General features: G+C 32.7%; 1 protein-coding gene across 5 annotated transcripts in view; it reads left to right on the top strand.

The window, feature by feature from the left end:
* The first annotated feature begins 2,561 nt into the window (after positions 1-2,561).
* Positions 2,562-19,149, top strand: part of ab (BTB/POZ-zinc finger protein abrupt) — a 41,282-nt gene continuing 24,694 nt past the window's right edge. Inside the window, exons 1-2 of one of the 5 annotated variants that reach the window (XM_081987427.1) lie at positions 2,562-2,949; positions 15,833-16,101. In XM_081987427.1, the coding sequence (XP_081843553.1) occupies positions 16,006-16,101 (96 nt within the window). In that variant the 5' untranslated portion in view covers positions 2,562-2,949; positions 15,833-16,005. Of the gene's footprint in view, positions 2,950-6,454; positions 6,862-13,919; positions 14,047-15,832; positions 16,102-17,265; positions 17,740-19,149 lie in introns of those variants that run through there. The other 4 variants (XM_081987428.1, XM_081987425.1, XM_081987426.1 and 1 more) reach the window with 4 other exon arrangements.

Genomic DNA, 19,149 nt, shown 5'->3' on the forward strand with positions numbered 1-19,149 from the left:
TAAAAATCTCATCTAGGTGTAATCAATATCCCTTTTATAGTAATGTGAAGTAAAAAGTAAATTCGGTTTTTATGCGTCAGACTGAGTGTTACGGAGGTTTTATTATTCAGTGTTAAATGTATGCTTTGCTGCTAATACTAAGGCTTGTTTAAGCTTTCTTTAAGGTGTTGTAACCTGATTATTTTAGTTATAGACAGCTTAACAATTTGATGGTAGGATTTGTTATGAGAGAAGTTTTAGAAAGCAATTTAAAAATACAGACATGTCACAAAAAGTGATAGGAAAGATGGTTGGATGGATGGAAGCAACAAATTTCTTCAGATTCAAAAACAACCATAAAGGAAAATAGAGATTACCTGTCTGTGAAGTGAAAACTGAAACAAATTACAACATTTTTTAGGAGGCTTCCTGGGCTTCTCCTCATCTTCACAGGTTCTTTTTGCTCAGAAAATGTATTTGAAAGTCATATTTTAGGCGTTTGGAGACTTCCTGGTCTTCACAAGTTCTTTTTGCTCAAAAAAACCTACTTGAAACTAATTTTTGGTTGGAGGCTTGGAGTGTTTGGTGGCTTCTTGGACATCTCCTGGTCTTCACAGGTTCTTTTCTCTTATTATGTCTGTGACACTCTTTCCTAGCAGATCGTAGAAATTCTTCATAGATTTTAAGGCTAGATAGAAGTGAAAACTGAAAACTCTAAGAAATTACAACATTTTTTAGGTGTTTGGAGGCTTCCTGGGCTTCTCCTCGTCTTCACAGGTTCTTTTTGCTCAAAAAATCTACTTGAAAGTCATTTTTTAGGTGTTTGGAGACTTCCTTCTCTTTACTGGTTCTTTTTGCTCAAAAAACCTACTTGAAACTAATTTTTTAGGTGTTTGGAGACTTCCTGGACTTCTCCTGGTCTTCACAGGTTCTTTTTGCTCAAAAAACCTACTTGAAAGTAATTTTTGGTTGGAGGCTTGGAGTATTTGGTGGCTTCTTGGACTTCTCCTGGTCTTCACAGGTTCTTTTCTCTTATTATGTCTGTGACACTCTTTCCTAGCAGATCCTACAAATTCTTCATAGATTTTGAGGCTAGATAGAAGTGAAAACTGAAAACTCAAAGAAATTACAACATTTTTTAGGTGTTTGGAGACTTCCTGGTCTTTACTGGTTCTTTTTGCTCAAAAAACCTACTTGAAACTCACTTTTTAGGTGTTTGGAGAATTCCTGGACTTCTCCTGGTCTTCACAGATTCTTTTTGCTCAAAAAACCTACTTGAAAGTAATTTTTGGTTGGAGGCTTGGGGTGTTTGGTGGCTTTTTGGACTTCTCCTGGTCTTCACAGGTTCTTTTCTCTTATTATGTCTGTGACACTCTTTCCTAGCAGATCCTACAAATTCTTCATAGATTTTGAGGCTAGATAGAAGTGAAAACTGAAAACTCAAAGAAATTACAACATTTTTTAGGTGTTTGGAGACTTCCTGGGCTTCTCCTCGTCTTCACAGGTTCTTTTTGCTCAGAAAATGTATTTGAAAGTCATTTTTTAGGTGTTTGGAGACTTCCTGGTCTTTACTAGTTCTTTTTGCTCAAAAAACCTACTTGAAACTCATTTTTTAGGTGTTTGGAGGCTTCTTGGGCTTCTCCTGGTCTTCACAGGTTCTTTTTGCTCAGAAAATCTACTTGAAAGTAATTTTTTAGGTGTTTAGAGACTTCCTGGTCTTTAATGGTTCTTTTTGTTCAAAAAACCTACTTAAAACTCATTTTTTAGGTGTTTGGAGGCTTCCTGGGCTTCTCCTGGTCTTCACAGGTTCTTTTTGCTCAGAAAATCTACTTGCAAGTCATTTTTTAGGTGTTTGGAGACTTCCTGGTCTTCACAGGTTCTTTTTGCTCAAAAAACCTACTTGAAAGTAATTTTTGGTTGGAGGCTTGGAGTGTTTGGTGGCTTCTTGGACTTTTCCTGGTCTTCACAGGTTCTTTTCTCTCATTATGTAACACTCTTTCCTAGCAGATCCTACAAATTCTTCATAGATTTTGAGGCTTTAGCATGTGAGTCATAAGTAATTGTTCTGTAGTCACCACACACTTTGATTCCCTGTTTTTTGGTAACATTATAAATTCAAAGAAAATACATTCTTTTGTATAGTATAATTGAGATTTTCCACAACAAATAATGTCTCAATAACACGTTTATTACTTTGTGAGTAAGGTTATTACGTAGTGAGTTTCCAGAGTTTAAAATGACATTCGTATCTAATTTCTGAGCTTACAGAACCAGTAGATTTGATTAAAAGTTGCTTTAAAGATGCATTTTTCTATCAAACTGTTTAAAAACAGCTCTTCATAAATGAATAGTTTGAGAAAATAGTCAATTTCAAATTTGAGGCATGCTGCTGCTTTACTCTCAAAAAATGTTTAATTTTATCGTACTTTTCCATATAAAGTGTTATAATTTGCTGGCATTATACTATTTTATAAATTTGTTTTTGATTGGTATTTGGTATTATTCAGGTTTGCAATACACCAAACTAGGTTACAAGGTAATTTCTTTTATATTTTTGGTCATTCATCAATGTCAAAAAGTTAATTTGTAGTTGGATTAAGCTGGTAATAATTGTGCGGCCCCTGTACGAGGCAAAAGTCTAGCAACTACATTGCAAGTGACTATCGGCGTACAGGGTCCCCAAAATCGATATGGTTTGTTTTCGGCAGGGCGAAGGACTGCAATAAGGGCGGAAGAGAACGATATTCACGCGTAGACGGAGTGGAAGAGAGGTCGGGGGTCAGGGGGAAGGATTGCGTATGGTACGCCATGTTACGATTTGAACCGCACAAAAAACATTTTACACATGAACATTGCAAGAAACTCACGACCGGTCTTACGGTTTTGTCAATACGACCGCCACTACCGTCATGTATACGAGTTTGATGTGATTGTTACTACTTACTCCTTGTTTTCTGTGTTGTTTAGCTGGTACGTATTCCAGTTGCTTGCTATATGTAGTGCATGTGCTTAAATTTTAGCCTTAAATGACAGTTATTATTTTTTACACTCAACCAAAATCGTGCTAAATTAATAAAAGATAACTAATAATAATCAAATAGTATTTATTTTGTTCTACTTCCTGAAAAATATAGCACTTTAGTGGTTCTGTTATTGAAAAACTCATTGCATATGTAAAAATACATAAAAATCTACTTAATTGGAACATCCTGTGCACATTTTTCAATTCTTGGAATCTGCTTATATAGGTTCATTCGTTTAATGTACACCAAAATAGTTTTAGGGAAATATTGACAATCGAAAACATGTTTCTTAGCACTTAACTGGGTATTTTATGCCTGAATCTCTTCAGTTTTTATTAATTTGAAAAAACTATTTCTCAAAATATTGTCTCTTCTAGTTAGAGCAAAACTGCTGTAATTTTGATTTGTCAATTAAAGTGAAATTTAACCTAACTTTAGAGAATCACACAAGATGTGAAAAGTAGTCTTAATGAAGCTTCTATCATAGGTTTTATGGAAAATTGTTGTTTTTTTGTGACCTAGTGTAGGTCAAGAAGTGGTGTGGTTATTGGGAGATTGGATCCAGGTTTTAGTAAAAGGCCTGTTCTAAATTTGACGACGTTTTGCCAGTTTTTTTTTGACATCCTCAGGGCACTAAATAAACACAGTAATAAAAATTTCTAATTGCAACAAAATACAAATAAAAAATTTGCCTATTTGTTTGGATATTGAAATGCAAGATTTACAAAATAAGTGTATTCAACATTTACCTTTTTTAGGTACGTTGATGATATATTTGTTGCAATTCCAATGGATCAAGATCAGAAAATTATAGAGGTATCATCAGGTGTCAATAATTCACCATCATGTTGACATGTTTTATGTCATTTTCCTGAAAATCCTATGGAAAATACAGTTCTTCCAATTTCAGTTTAAAAAAGTCGTCTTATTAAGATAGTCTCTCCTGCACAGATTGTATTTTTGGCTTAGTTACTATTTAGCAGATTAGCCAAGTATGCTTTCAGTGTCCTTAAGTATCTATAGTTGTCAAAAAAAATCTTCTGCTTCTCTAGAATACAGTGTTTTTCCTAATGAAACTTTACACATTTTAAAAACACCAAGTGCCAAGTCTAAGCATTATTTCGGATAGATTCTCTTATAATAAATAGGTCATTACTTTAATTAATGGTTTAACGAAAACGATAACCAACTAATAATTATTCTAATAAGGTGACTTAACTGATTATCTCCGCCCATCTGATATAACTGAACTGTTGAAGCTCCACCTACCAAACCTGCCTCCAAACGGAAATAGTTTCTTTCGCGAATCGGTCACCTTTATTTCAAATGTAGAAACATGCGACATATCTCTATACAGGATGGTCCAGTTTTAAATGTCAATTGACCATTCGATAGCCCATCACAAAATAAGTAAGTCGCTTTCTTGAAAAATACTTCTTAAGGAAAATACAGTCCTTCAAATTTTAGTTTAAAAAATCTTTTATAATATTCTCATTTTGAACCTCGTTTACGATATAATTGAGTTATTACGTTCAAAAATCCAAAATCAACCGAACCCAACTTAAAAATTGTCTCAAAAACGGTGAAAATTGAATTAAGACGCTTAAAAAATTGTTTGTAGCTAGTTTTTACAGTTTCCGGACAAATTGAAAGACTTTAGTCTTGAAAATTGTCTTTGTTACCAGTTTTTATAGTTTTTAGACAAATTAAAATACTTTAGTATTGAAAATTGACTTTAGAGGCTTTAATACTGTCTTTGTAGTCAGTCGGCATAGTTTTCAGACAATTTGAAAGACTTTAGTTCTGAAAATTGACTTGTAGACATGAAAAACTACTTTTTCTAAAATTTTTGACTACAATTTGCTTGGACACCAAAAAGTGACTCTGAACCAATGAAAAGTGACATTCGAAGCTTAATATTGTCATATGAAGTAAGTTTTCATAATTTCCAGACAAATTTTTATATTCTAATATGTTTAGTCTTGGACATAGTCTTAAATACAGGATATTAACATTGGGTTGAGGAAAATTGACTTAAAGACTGCTTTTTATTTCCTTAGAACTCTGGACTATTTTTAATGCTTTAAAACTGCTTTTAGCTTGGAAAATAGGGTTTAAAGACTATCTTTACCAGGTTTTTGTAGAAGACTTAAAAAAAATTACTGACTTGGACTGTTTCCAGTGTTTAATTAAATTCTAGACTTGTTTCAGTCCAGTCATTTTTTGTGTTATTTAAGATAATTTTATGAAAAATTAATTTATTAAAATTAAATTAAGCCATTTTTGTATCTTGTCATGCTTCTTTAAATATGGTAAAAGACAGTTTTAGGCTCATCTTCTACTTTTGTTGGCTCTTTTTCTTCTTCTCTTTCAATTCTTCTTCTTATAATCTGGTAGAATACAATTTTTTACGCAAAAATTATATCTTCTGTTTTTGGCAAAATGTCTTCTTCACTTTTAATGCTTCTTCTTTTAATCTGGTAAAATGCAACTTTTGGCGCAAAAGTCATATCAGCAGTCGTTGTCCATCAAGACCATCAGCTATAATTGAATATATTTTTATGTCAATTACTTGAAATTTAAGACAATATTATTGAAAAAGAAAATTTTATGAAAATTTATGAAAAAAAGTCCTAAAAACAGACTTTGGGGCTCTCTTTAGTCTTCTTATTTCTAGCTTAAAAGCCAACTTTTATACTATTTTTAGTAGTAAAATATGAATTTTATGCGCAACAATCTCTCTGTCTTGATTTGCGGACTGTTTTTAGTGCTTGAAATCCAGTTTCAGACACTCGACTCTAAAAAAAAACAAATTTTAAGACAACAAATTTCTAGTAAAAAAAGAGTTTTTTGAAGAAAAGCGGTGTCAAAGTTTGAACTGTCAGAAATTTACAGTATAATTTGTTATTTACCAGTAATTTACCGGTCAAGTGTCTTTCTATCAAATTTTGACCCAAAATCGTCAATTTTCTACTGAACTCGTGATACATAAGGAAGAATGGAAATAACACAAAAGCGTGCTCTAAAAGCACTAAGTATTCAACTATTTATACTCTAGCGGAACATTCAGAGTATAGTAAAAATGGGTTAGTGTAAAAAGTCATAAGATTTTAAGACTGTTCCTAGTAAAAAAAAAAGTTTTTTGGAGAAAAGCGGTGTCAAAGTTTAACCTGTCAGAAATTGACAGTATTATTTGTAATTTACTGGTCAAGTGACTTTCTATCAAATTTTGACTCAAAATCGTCAATTTTCGTCTGACCTCGTGTTACACAAGGAATAATGGAAAAAACACAAAAGCGTGCTCTAAAAGCTCTAAGTATTCAACTGTTTATACTCTAGCGGAACAAACAGAGTATAGTAAAAGTGGGTTAGTGTAAAAAGTCATAAAGCTCTCCCATGGCTGAGCGGCTCATAAACAAGCTGTCCCGCTGAAAGACATCTGAAGGTGCGAAACAGTCGACGATCGGGGGGAATGCAACATCGTGGCCTCCATGCACGCGGTGCGCCGCTGTTGTCCACTCTAGCTTTTCTCTCATTCTCTTTTGCCGAATCTTGCCCGATCGAGAGCAGCCATGATGGTTTGTAGGTTAGAGTAAGTGCCACCGAGAGCAAGTACGTTCAAATCCTAGTAGGCGGTAAACGCGGCAGGTTCACGCGCAAGTGTACGCGCTAAGCGAGTAGCGATAGCGATTGTTTCAAACAATTGCAATCGGCCTCTTGCACTCTCTAGTCTCTACATACACTTTCGGTCCTAGTGTGCGTTGTTTACGCGATTGTGCCTGTGATTGGATTGTTTTTCTTTCCGTTGAGCGTTCAATTGTTTTAACGAATTTTTTTCACCGCTTGCTGGGATTCAAATGTGAGTACTTCTTGTCTTTTAACTATTTCTACATTAATACACAATGCAAAAATAAAAAAACTGTATTACAGTGATCAACTAAAACTAATTTTAAAATAAAAAAAAAATTGAGAAAAAAAAATGTGTCCGTCATTGGCCATCAATTAAACTGCATTAACTGCGTATTGATTTTGCAATTATTGGTAACCAATCACAGTGGGAACTTTTGTTGCGCGGCTCAAACGTAGTTTTTAAATGGAGGTTTTTCTCTCGGCCGCTCTATTTTTGCGCATATCCCGAATTTTTGCCATTGCGCGCCATTGTCCACTTACTAATTTTTAGTGCTGTATTGATTTTATTTATTTTAACGCTGGCTCGAACGAAACGCAATGGAAAGGAAAACCCTCGAGATTTCCGCGTTTCTTCGGATCGGAAAAGCGACCGGTGCTATACCGGGTGCAACCAAAAACTACTCTCAGCCTAAAATTTTTTTACAAATTTTATTGATAATAGTTTATCATTTTAATCAAATTTTTTATTAAAAACTATGAATATAATCATCCAAACTTTAGAGTTTTAATTTTCCATAACATAACAAGAAATAATAAAGAAATCGTTTTGTGACGTTTTTATTATTTTATTGAAACACTCTCTGTATTTCTGTTTAGATTGAAACAAAAATGTAGTCAAACTGGACTTTTCTATAATTATTTTCATTTTTAATCAGTGTCATACAGGGTGTCCCAGGAGGTAAAAGTCAATATTTCACCACGTGCTCTTTAAGTAGATTCGAGTAAGAAATTTCCGCAAATGCTTCTGTACCAAGATATGATTTTTTTGTCTTTGTTTATTGTGTTATTGGGAGAATTATGAGCCACGTCATTAATGCCTGTTTCCCCGACACTTCCAAGTCGATTTTAAGTACAACTTAAGCTAAGTTGAAGTTTGAGTGTGACAAATCAGATGCAAAATACCTAACACAGTCTAAACTAAACTTAACTAAGCTGTCCTTAAACTGAACTTAGCCAATGTTGGGGAATTGGACATAAAAGGGTTGGACTGTCTATACAATGTGAAGATGGACACTTTGAACAATTTTTGTAAACAGTTATTTTTACAGTAATATTAATTTTTTTGTCTTAATTTTAATGGGATTTTAAAATCTTAAAGAACATGTAGTACAATTTTGCCCTTTACCTTGAGTGACACCCTGTATATTCAAAAATAACAACATTTTTTTAATAAGACGTTTGCCAACTGTACAGGCTGATTGAATTTTGACCACCCCCTTAACTTCCTTACTTTTAAATAGAAAACTTGTGGATATTTATGTCTACTTTACTCTTAGATGAAAAATAATGATACAGGGTGTCACTGTTGCTTTAAAACGGTATATCTACCGTTTTTGTGGTTCTTCTAACGTTTCCCTCTTTTTTTTATTTTGTTTATAATCTACCGTTTTTAATAACATTGCCATTATCTGGGTCGTAAAACATTTTATATACTGTGAATTGCCAAATCCGCATGTTTTGTAGTGTTTTTTAAGGTTATTGAATAGGAAATTTAACGAGGATTCCAAAAATGTGCTTAAAACAGTAATTTTCTTACTCCAAGTCAGTTTTACTGATGATTTTGTCCCTGACTGTCTTTTCAAACTGTGTTTCTGGCAGTTCAACTTTAACACCGCTTTTCTCCCTGACTGTACTAAATTTTTTACTCTTTTTTTTAGGTTATTGAATAGGAAATTTAATGAGGATTCCAAAAATGTACTTAAAACAGTAATTTCCTTACTCCAAGTTAGTTTTACTGGTGATTTTGTCCCTGACTGTCTTTCAAACTGTCTTTCTGGCAGTTCAAACTATAGCACTGCTTTTCTCCCTGACTGTACTAAATTTTGTACTCTTTTTTAGGGGTTGAATAGGAAATTTAATGAGGATTCCAAAAATGTACTTAAAACAGTAATTTTCTTACTCCAAGTGGGTCACGTGACTGTCTAGCTAATTTATTCTATAAAATCACGTGATATCTGCCACTAAATGTAAAAACTGTCAAAATTTGCCTATAATCAGCAAGAATTAAGTGCCAGAGTGGTGTATCCAGTGTCTTAAACCTTTCTAGAATTGTTTTAAATTGCCAGAGGCCTCTAGGACCATTTTTGAAGCTCCATAGACCTTTAAATGTTACTGAGATTCTTCTTAGAAATGCCAGAGGCCTCTGCAAGAGTTTTAAACCTTCTTAAAAGTTTTTTAATTTGCCAGAAGCCTCTGAAAGTGTCTAAAACATTTCCATAACTCTTTTAATTTGTCAGAGGCCTCTAGGGCCATTTTGAAAGTTCTAGAGACCTCTAAATGCTATTGAAAACCCTCTAAAAACTGCCAGAACCCTCTACAAGTGTCTTAAACTTTCCCATAACTGTTTTAATTTGCCAGACGCCCCTAAGACTATTTTTGAAGTTCCATAGACCTTTAAATGTTACTGAGATTCTTCTCAAAAGTGTCAGAGGCCTCTGCAAGTTCTTAGAAGTGTTTTAATTTGCCAGAAGCCTTTAAAAGTGTCTTAAACATTCCCATAACTCTTTTAATTTGCCAGAGGCCTCTGGGACCATTTTGAAAATTCCATAGACCTCTAAATACTACTGAGAACCATCTTAAAAGTGCCAGAGCCCTTTAAAAGTGTCTTAAACTATCCCATAACTGTTTTAATTTGCTAGAGGCCTCTGCAAGTGTTTTAAACCTTCTTAAAAGAGTTTTAATTTTCCAGAAGCCTCTGAAAGTGTCTTAAACATTTCCATAACTCTTTTAATTTGCCAGAGGCCTCTAGGACCATTTTGATACTTCCATAGACCTCTAAATGCTATTGGAAGCCTTTTAAAAACTGCCAGAGCCCTCTACAAGTGTCTTAAACTTTCCCATAACTGTTTTAATTTGCCAGAGGCCTCTAGGACCATTTTTGAAGTTCCATAGACCTTTAAATGTTACTGAGATTCTTATTAAAAGTGTCATAGGCCTCTGCAAGTGTTTTAAACCTTCTTAGAAGTGTTTTAATTTGCCAGAGGCCTCTAGGACCATTTCCACAGACTGTTATGTTATTGAGAACCTTCTGAAAATTTCAAGAGTCCTTTACAAGTGTTCTAAGCTTTGTAGGAATTGTTTAATTATTGGTATATAAACATTGATTTGGTTGGTCATATAATATAACTTATTGTAGTCCCTGTCTTAAGTTATAACAAAAAACTTGTTAAAAAAGTTATAACAAAAACTTGTTCAAAACATTTTGACAATCAATATCACATTGTATCACTGACATACGTTTTTGGCTGGTGATTGTGACGCAACAGTCAGAAGTCACTGAACAGACTATATTTAACGTGTTTCTAACGTTTGTCAATAGTGTCAACGGTTTTGCTTGATTAGGAAATATCCAAATATTTCATTAGTAACCTAAACCACCCAAGTAAGTTATTTAATACTTTTTTTTTCAATTTAATAAATATAGTAATTCAGCTTAATTTGACTACTGTATGTAGAGAAGAAATAGAAAATTGTCTAGTGTCAATCGCATTTTTGACGTCACTAAACGCAATAATCTTTGACAGAGTTTACTTACCATTTTAAATCTAGTTGAGGTTAGAACTAGCACTATTTCATTACAGAAAGTATTGTTTTTAAATAATTTCCACTCAATACAAAACAACTGAGATCAATCGTAACTTTTCTCATTTATATTGTTCTAATTAGGATTTTTATTAAGTATTTTCTCAAGAATTTTCATATTAATCACACACACACACATCGATGATCGGTCAACAATATTTGAAATGTCTTTGATGTCTCGAACTTGTATTCTTCCTGTCGAGTGAATCAAAAATTTGTTTTTAATCAATATCATGTCATAAAAAATCAACAGAATTTAGGCTGACACTTCTGGGTGGTCTCATCCCAACTCAAATGTACTTTTAAAACTGTCTACACAATTTGCTTTATACTTGTTTGAAGTATATTTTCTAGGCTACAAAAAGCATCATACTTTCTTGGTACCTGACTCATCCAAACAATTTTACTTGGAAGTCGAGGTTACTTTATACAGTATTTCCAATGAGAACCCTCTTAACCATTTGGGTGATGGTTAACTGCCCTTTCTAGTGTACTGGTACTTTCTGAAATTTTATTTTGTTTTGAACAAACTGTACTGGCGCCACTAAAGTATAACTAGACCAACCTAGAGTAAACCATTTTTGTCAATCAATACAGACAAATACACTTTTAGCTGTGTTTCAAAATGTTAGTCAGTCATTCATGAAATTTATTATTTTTGATCTTGTTCAAAATGTTTCGTTCGTTTTCTGGCGTTTACCCAAACCCATTCATCTTTTGCGAGTTTGTAAGTTAATTTTCAGCAATTATTTACTCATAAGAGTGTGAGTACATTTAATATTCACTATATCATGTGAGATGATTAATCATCAAATGCACTGAACATGAAACAGAACTTAAAATAGGTTAACTCACAGACATCAAAATTCGGTATTTATTAGCAACCAGTCAAAGTAAATTAAACATTCCACTTTAAAAAAATTAAAAATTTCGGCCAGACAACTTGCGTACAATTTATTTTCATGAAAACGACATACGCCTAAAAATAAAAATAGAAAAATTTATTCAAATAATTTATCGCTCTGTTTACATTTTTTTCTAAAACACTTGCACAATCGCGCAAGTATTTTCAGAACCCACAATCCAGTTTCTGATTTTATTTTCAGTTTTTCGTTAGTTTTTATTGGATATTAAATATGTCATTTTGGGGCGGTCTCTAGAATAATTATTGCGAAAGTTATTTTTATAGTTAATTTTATTGAGTCAAAAAATACATGGAGTGTGTCAAGATCACTAGCTGGTAAAAATGGTCATTCACGTTTTGTGGTGACTTAAAAAAATGTAAAGTTTCTAGGATTCTCTGACTAATTATGACATTAACAATATGTTACCTGTCAGCTTGCTTGTCAAAGTTAACGTTCAAATTCACAAAAACATATATTTAAACGTAAGCTATTTGTCAAATTTCAACGTTTTCAATTTTAAGTAAGTTTCAAGTTTTTGGTAGTCAAAAACCTTGCTAAACTTATAAAATTTTGTATACGTTGATTTTATGAAAATCTTAATTACTAACTTTTCAAAAAAAATACCATTAAATGATGCGGGAAAGTATCACTTTATGCACTTCTTATAAAAACACACTACTGGCATGTTATTTTATTAAAATTTCATCATTTTAAATGACGTTAGAATGTAAAGAAATATGATACATCATCAACACAATACTACCACGTTAGTTAGTAGCATTTAATTGTTTGTTTATATTTCACGTCAATCCTATCACACCAACTCACCAAAGAACCATTTTGTATAAGACATACTTTCATAGGTACAGTCCGTCCCAGAGCTAGTGGCAGTGACGTAATAATTGTCGTTCCTTTTCTATTACTTGTGAACTGAGCGAGATGGAGATTTGACGTCATTAACGTATGTTATTTACACAGTTTTAAAGCCGTTCGGTTAGAGCAAAATGACGTAATGAAACCGTACCAGTTAGAGCAAAATGGACGTCAGATTTGTATTTCCCAGGTGGAAATTAGTAAAAAATGGTCACTGATTGAGCAATATGGCCCCTGTTGGTATAGCAGAAATTTTGTGCATTTTTTCATAAAATCGTCTATAACTCGCTTATTTGAAACATTCTATAGGGACACACCATATAACAAAAAAATGGTAATGAATGGGACTGTCACGTGACATTGACTGCACCAGGCTAAGTTGTACCGTTTGGCCGGTAGAGGTCGTCAAAATTGACTCTAGTTTTTTAAGACAAGCGAATTTCAATATGACGAGTTAATGTCGTCACTACCATTTCTCTTGACACTGAGAGTATTTACTATTTAAAAGCATACGTGAGTCATACACTTTCCAATCTTTCTACATACTTTTAGTACACTAATAACCAAACACATTACATTGCCAACATTTCGATGTATCTCTACTTTCGAGTACCTAATTAAGGAATTCTTCCTACACAAAAATAGACATACCGATAAAAGTATTGCGTGATTTTCCGGTATCTACCATTATAAAGCTGTTTGAAACCGTTAAATTCTTACCTACACATCATGCTTAAGCAGGTATTCAAGAAATTGGTAATAAAATAAATAAACATTTTGGTGAATTAATATTCCGTGTACAGTGGGTGTCGTATAGCGCAATTATTATAAACTGTTTGTACTTACGAATACAGCTATTTTTAAGGCTTACTTCATGTGGTACATGTCTGGTTCGAACAAATTTGATTTTCAGTACCATCAGTATTCTTTTAGTGGTTACGCTGTATGTTCGTTCTATTGTTAAAAGACTGCTAATGATATTTAATGAACAAATACTATGATTTATTAGGTACCACGTAGCTCTACAGGATGCCCACTGTTTTCGTAATAGAGTTTTCTTTGTATGCAATTTGCATCTTTAGAATACCATAATTAGTTTTGCCAAACAGGGCAATTATATCGGTAATTAACTTTTTTGGCAGGCAACAGTGTTTAAAATTATTGTAGTATTTTAGTAGTACATATCAAAGGAAACTTCTAACAATTGTTTTTTGTTTGTATCTCCGTGAAATTTAAATTTTTTCCCATTATTACGGTTATTTTTTCCACCTGAAATATATTAATAAGAATGTTAAAATTTCTGGGTAATAAACTTCTTCATAATTAGCTAAAATATGGTTGGTATACTCGCATTTAGCAATTTAAATACCTCATAAACTAGTTGTTTTTAATTACTGGATTGATGTAATATTTATTATTTGGGAAAGATTGTTATTATTCTATGCTTGGGAATTTACAGGTGTTCTTTTGTTCTCAAGAGAGTAATTTATGACTTTTAAAGGTTTACTGTTGTACGGCCCTTACGTTTACCTTCAATTGCCTGACCAGTTCTACTTATTTCACTCTGTACAACGTGCTCGAGCAATACGAACTGCTGTTAAATAGTCTGCTATTGAAGTGCAAATTGTTTTATTAATAAGAAATATTTATTCAGTTTGCCGTCAGTAGTGTTAATCATAGAAAGTGTAAGTACAGATAGTTCCTACGTTTTACTGGTTTTGTGTGCATGTGGTCAGATTTTCATATATTATCAGTTTTTTACTGTCTGTAATAAGGTAATGTATAGTGTTGATTATTAATTTTATGCGGTTATTTCAGTATGAATTTAAATTTGCATTATAACAGAACAAGTCGTAGGTAGCAAAACAAAATCAGAAACATGCGTTCCAACACTCTGTACCTCCAAAATATATTATCCAAATTTAATGAACAAAAAAAGAGTTTAAAGGACTGTTTCTTATAGAATTAAGTCTGCAGGTTAATTTTTTGATTAAACTTAATCTTTCCACAGGGTTAGTAGTGTAAGAGATACAGAGGTACAACATTAAAAAAATTCCAATTACTTCCGAGATATTCGAAATTTCTGAAAAGCATTTTTATTTTATTGTGAGTGTTGAGTAGTAGTTCTTAGCATTTTTGCTCTCTTTCAAAATATTCGTAACTTTCACCGTTTTTGAACATCCTATAACTCAGTTATTTTTGGGACTTCAGGTTGGTTGAACCACTTAAATGAACTGTTTCGAGCTCCTCTTTCCAGTGGTGTTGAGCAAAAAATTCTATCTGAAAAATTGCGTACAGGGTGACCAAAAACAGTCAATCACCATACTTTACATGTACGCCCTGTATACTGGAAGCAAAAATGGTCCTGCAAATTTACTGTGTTGAGTTAAGGAGTTGATTAGGAATATTTTTCGTATCTTGCAATTTTTTTTGTAGCTTTCACCGTTTTCGAGTAATTCAGGACAAACTCGTGAAATTGTGATCTAAAATTTAGGATAGGTACTAAATCGCCTGTAAAACCTATTTGGAGTGACCAAATCGTGTTTTTAAGCACATTTTTGAAATCCTCATTAAATTTCCTATCTAATAATCTCAAAAATCACTACCAAATTTGGTACAGTCATAAAGAAAAACGGTGTTAAAGTTTGAACTGTCAGAAACACAGTTTGACACAAAATCGCCTGTAAAACTTACTTGGAGTGAGGAAATGTCTGTTTTAAGCACATTTTTGGAATCTTTATAAAATTTTCTTTTAATGACATAAAAAAACACTACAAAATTGAGTACAGTCGGAGATAAAAACGGTGTTAAAGTATGAACTGTCAGAAACACAGTTTGACACAAAATCGCCTGTAAAACTTAATTGGAGTGAGAAAATGACGTTTTAAGCACATTTTTGGAATCTTTATTAAATTTTCTTTTAATGACAGAAGAAAACACTACGAAATTGAGTACAGTCGGAGAGAAAAACGGAGTTAAATTTTGAACTGTCAGAAACACAATTTGAAAGGACAGTCAGATAGACTGTCAAAAGCTGGAATTATAAGAGACACGTCACGTGACTTTGATAATTTTTGACCTTGCATCACGGTAAAGACTAGTTGACACCTGTCAAAAACCCTCACGTGTCTTTTAAAATATAGTTAACATGTTGAAAATATGCTAAATCAAATTTAGACAGTTTTTAAAGATAAAGAATGACAGGCATTTTTCATTTTTTTAACTTTACTAAGGCGCCTTTATCAAGATTTGTTATTATATGAAATGGTAAAACATTATTAATAATTTTTTAAAATGACCAAAAAATTATGGATTAATAATAATTATTGTTCTGGTAAAAGTTTTTCAGACATTTTACTGCGAATAATGGTATAAAGTTATTTAATACTTAATAATTGAATTTTAATAAGAACTTTTTAAAATGTTTAGAACATTAGAATTTCAAGAAACTTTAACTTATAATACTAAAGTTTAGAATAGTTTAATATATTGTCAAAGTGAATGACTTGAAAAAAACAGACTTTTTGTACTTTTAAATTTAAAATATTTTTTTTGTTTCAGTAATGTTGAACTTAACGAACCCAAAACAGTGATCGGGAAGATACGGTACCATACACTAAATGGTTCCCGAGCAAATAGCTGTCTAAAAGCACAGTACGCCACTGTGCTTTCAGAAACGCAGTGTATCAACCGGCACAATCATTGGCGTAGAGATTGCCCCTTTTCTGTGCCCAATGGGGGCCGAAACCTCCCCCGAGCAGCAATACTCGTTGCGATGGAATGATTTTCACTCATCAATACTCTCCTCTTTTCGACATCTTCGAGATGAGGTAAGTTATCACTTTTCATATATCCAAAAATCTGTCAAATTGTTTGAAAAACTTTGGTTTTATAAAATGCTTTAAAAAGAAACTAAAAAAGAAAAGAAACACAATTTAATAATTATGAATTTATAAAAAATTTACTTATTTATCTGTGTCACTGCTTCTTTTTAGCTAATTTTGTTTCCATCACATTTTTTGTTATAAAATTATGTTTAATAAAATTATTCTAGTTCCTGTACTGTAAATTTGTTTTTCATTCAATTCAGAATATTTTTTTTTAATTCCATTTATTATTTCTGATCACATCAAAGCATTCACTGTATGCTATTTTATAATGTTAGGTTGGCTGGAAGCTCTTAACTGTTGTTATCTATTCGATAACACAGAACTCTTCACAGATGAATTGTTTAATTAGGATTTTAGTTTGTTCAATCCATAGAAATCCAATATAACCGGATTAACTGGATTTTGTAACTAAATTACCCTTTGCCGATGTTATTTTAATAGCCACGTGCAACTATCGAACCGTAATCTATTAGATGGTTGAACAGTTTGATTAACGTTGCTCTGCACCAATCGGTTTATTAATAAAAAAAACAACTAAACTAGGAATAGCTTTACATTATACTAACTGGAAAAACTGATTGCATGCTAATCATATTCAGATAATCAACGCCTAAAGCAATGATTGCTAATTCTGTCAGAATGAAATGCACGAACACACTACTTTACAATTATTCATTTCTCAATGTTATTTTTTTGTGTTTAATGTATCCCCGAGGTGCAACCACATTTCAAAAGCACTTGCGTGTTTACATGTTAATAGTCGTGCCAACTGTCGTTAAATTTACTTTTTTATCTGCCGCTTTGCTTCGATAACATTTTTTATTCGTATTATTTTAGGCCTCAAGTTGAGTGTCAAAATCTATCTTCAAAGACTAAAGTAATTTGCATGGTTCAAAGAGCGGCTTCTGAAAAACAAAAACGCTTCCAAGAAGTGCATTGTCACTTTGATTACGGTCTAACGTACTAACTCAAGTGCCCCAGAAACCATTAGGCATATTTTAAAAACATTTCATTGTCTGTAAGGTAGGTACTTCTGTTTGTACGAAAAAGCCGGTTCGAGTCAAACATGCCCCACGCCAATCACTTTTAGTTGCAGGCGACAATGACATGCAGAACTTAAAAACGAATCAACAATGATCTTGGATATTAACCTTCACGCTTATCATCCAGTACATTGTTAATGCCTGCAGTTTTTGTAGAGGATTTTAGTACTAAGTAGGCAAATTCCGGGCGTGTACATGGGCAATTTAACAGTAGTGTCAACAAGTTAATTTGGTGTAATGTGAAGGCGTTTTCCATTTGATGCAAATAAAAAACACTTGGTGATTATAGTCTGGAAGTTTAATAAGCTATAATTATTTCTAAGACCTGATTGTTGCACAATTCAACGTTGTTTTAACCATTGAATGGATTAGAGTTGGAGAAGACTATCAGAGAAAGAGTCTTTAATCAATATTGGTAGCTCTCCTCATTATAATAAGAACATCTGCTTCAGTTTTAGTGACAGTGAGTTGATTTGGTAGCTACCACAGCAATTGGTGACCTCTGCAGATTTCAGAACATTTTTGTCTTTATCTGGTAAGTTACAATGCTAAACCAGAGCAGATCAACGCCACTAGAAAAGGGTTTGCTTACTTGAAATTATTGAGAAAAATTTGAGGCAGTACTGGAATGATTCGTTGGTAATTTAGACGATCCACGATCCCTTAATCGTGTCAAAGGATCATTGATCATGATGTCCAGAATCATTTTCGTTCACTTAGTTTACTGTATTCGAACATTACTAGAGATTTAGGTTTGTCTGTAGTAACTTTCTTGCTTGTAGTGCTACAGTCCATCAGGCTTCCAACGATAAAAACCATATTTTCGACAATTTCTTCAGGTCAGTCAGAATTAACAGTTCCCACATTATTACCTTTTTCTTGCATGTTCCATGTTAGATGACGAGTATTTGTTAAATTCAGTAACATCAGTAAATAATATTTGCTACTGAGAACCTTCTAGAAAGTACCACAGTATTCTCCAAGTGTGTTAAACCTTTTGTAAGAATTACAATAATATGTATGCAATGTAATGTTTAGGATTCTGGAAATCACACAAATAGTGATGAAGAAAGGAATTCCTTGAATATAAAAAAGTTTCCTTTTTGTTCTGTCATATATAAAGAGAATACAGAAAACAGAAATAGAACTAAAATACGAACAATACTAGATATTTAGAATATAAGAAGAATCAGCTTTTTTCTTAATAAATATGTGTAAATACATATACAATTTTTATTAGCGAAATACATGTTAATGACATGATTCCTAATTTTAAAAGGGTTATGTAAAGGATTTTGAAGAAAGTTGTTTTCTTTGAATCTACCACAACAATGAATTATAGTAAATAGGAGCAAAAAGAGTTCCTGAGAACAGTGCTAGGTTTTGACCTAGAATGCTAAATCTGCTTGGTGAAACTAAACAAGACTTCTTTTCAGAAGTTCTGCCATTGCACTTTTTAATCTGGAAGAAATTCCTGTCCGCCAAATTGCAAACCAGAAAATTGAATCTTTCAGAATTTCTCTAGATCAATATGATATTTGGTTTCAAAACCATCTTGAACTAACTTGTGAAGAACTTCAAATACTCTTACCAACGTGTTTTCAGCTTCTTCAAGAAGATTTGACCGTCTAAAATTACCTATTAAAATATTTCAATTCTCCATTTACAATTAAAACCACTTCTTTTGAAATTATACTAACAGTGATTGGCATTATTTGAAACAATGTAAATGTTATTGGCTGTGAATTCCAGCTGCAAATAATAATTCCTTATTCAATCTGGTGTGGTGAAAAGGTAATTGATAAAAACCACTGTTGGTACAGGTTATTAAACCTAAAAATTGGTCAGTTTGTTTAAAGCTCGTTTCCAAGAAGGATTAGCAAAGCAGTTTCCGTTTGCACACGATGAATCGATGATTACGGATCGAAGATTTCAAGAAGCAAGC

The sequence above is a fragment of the Ips typographus genome, linkage group LG9, assembly GCF_016097725.1.
Source record: "Ips typographus isolate SLU linkage group LG9, UJ_Ityp_2.0, whole genome shotgun sequence".
Taxonomy (NCBI): Eukaryota; Metazoa; Arthropoda; class Insecta; order Coleoptera; family Curculionidae; genus Ips; species Ips typographus.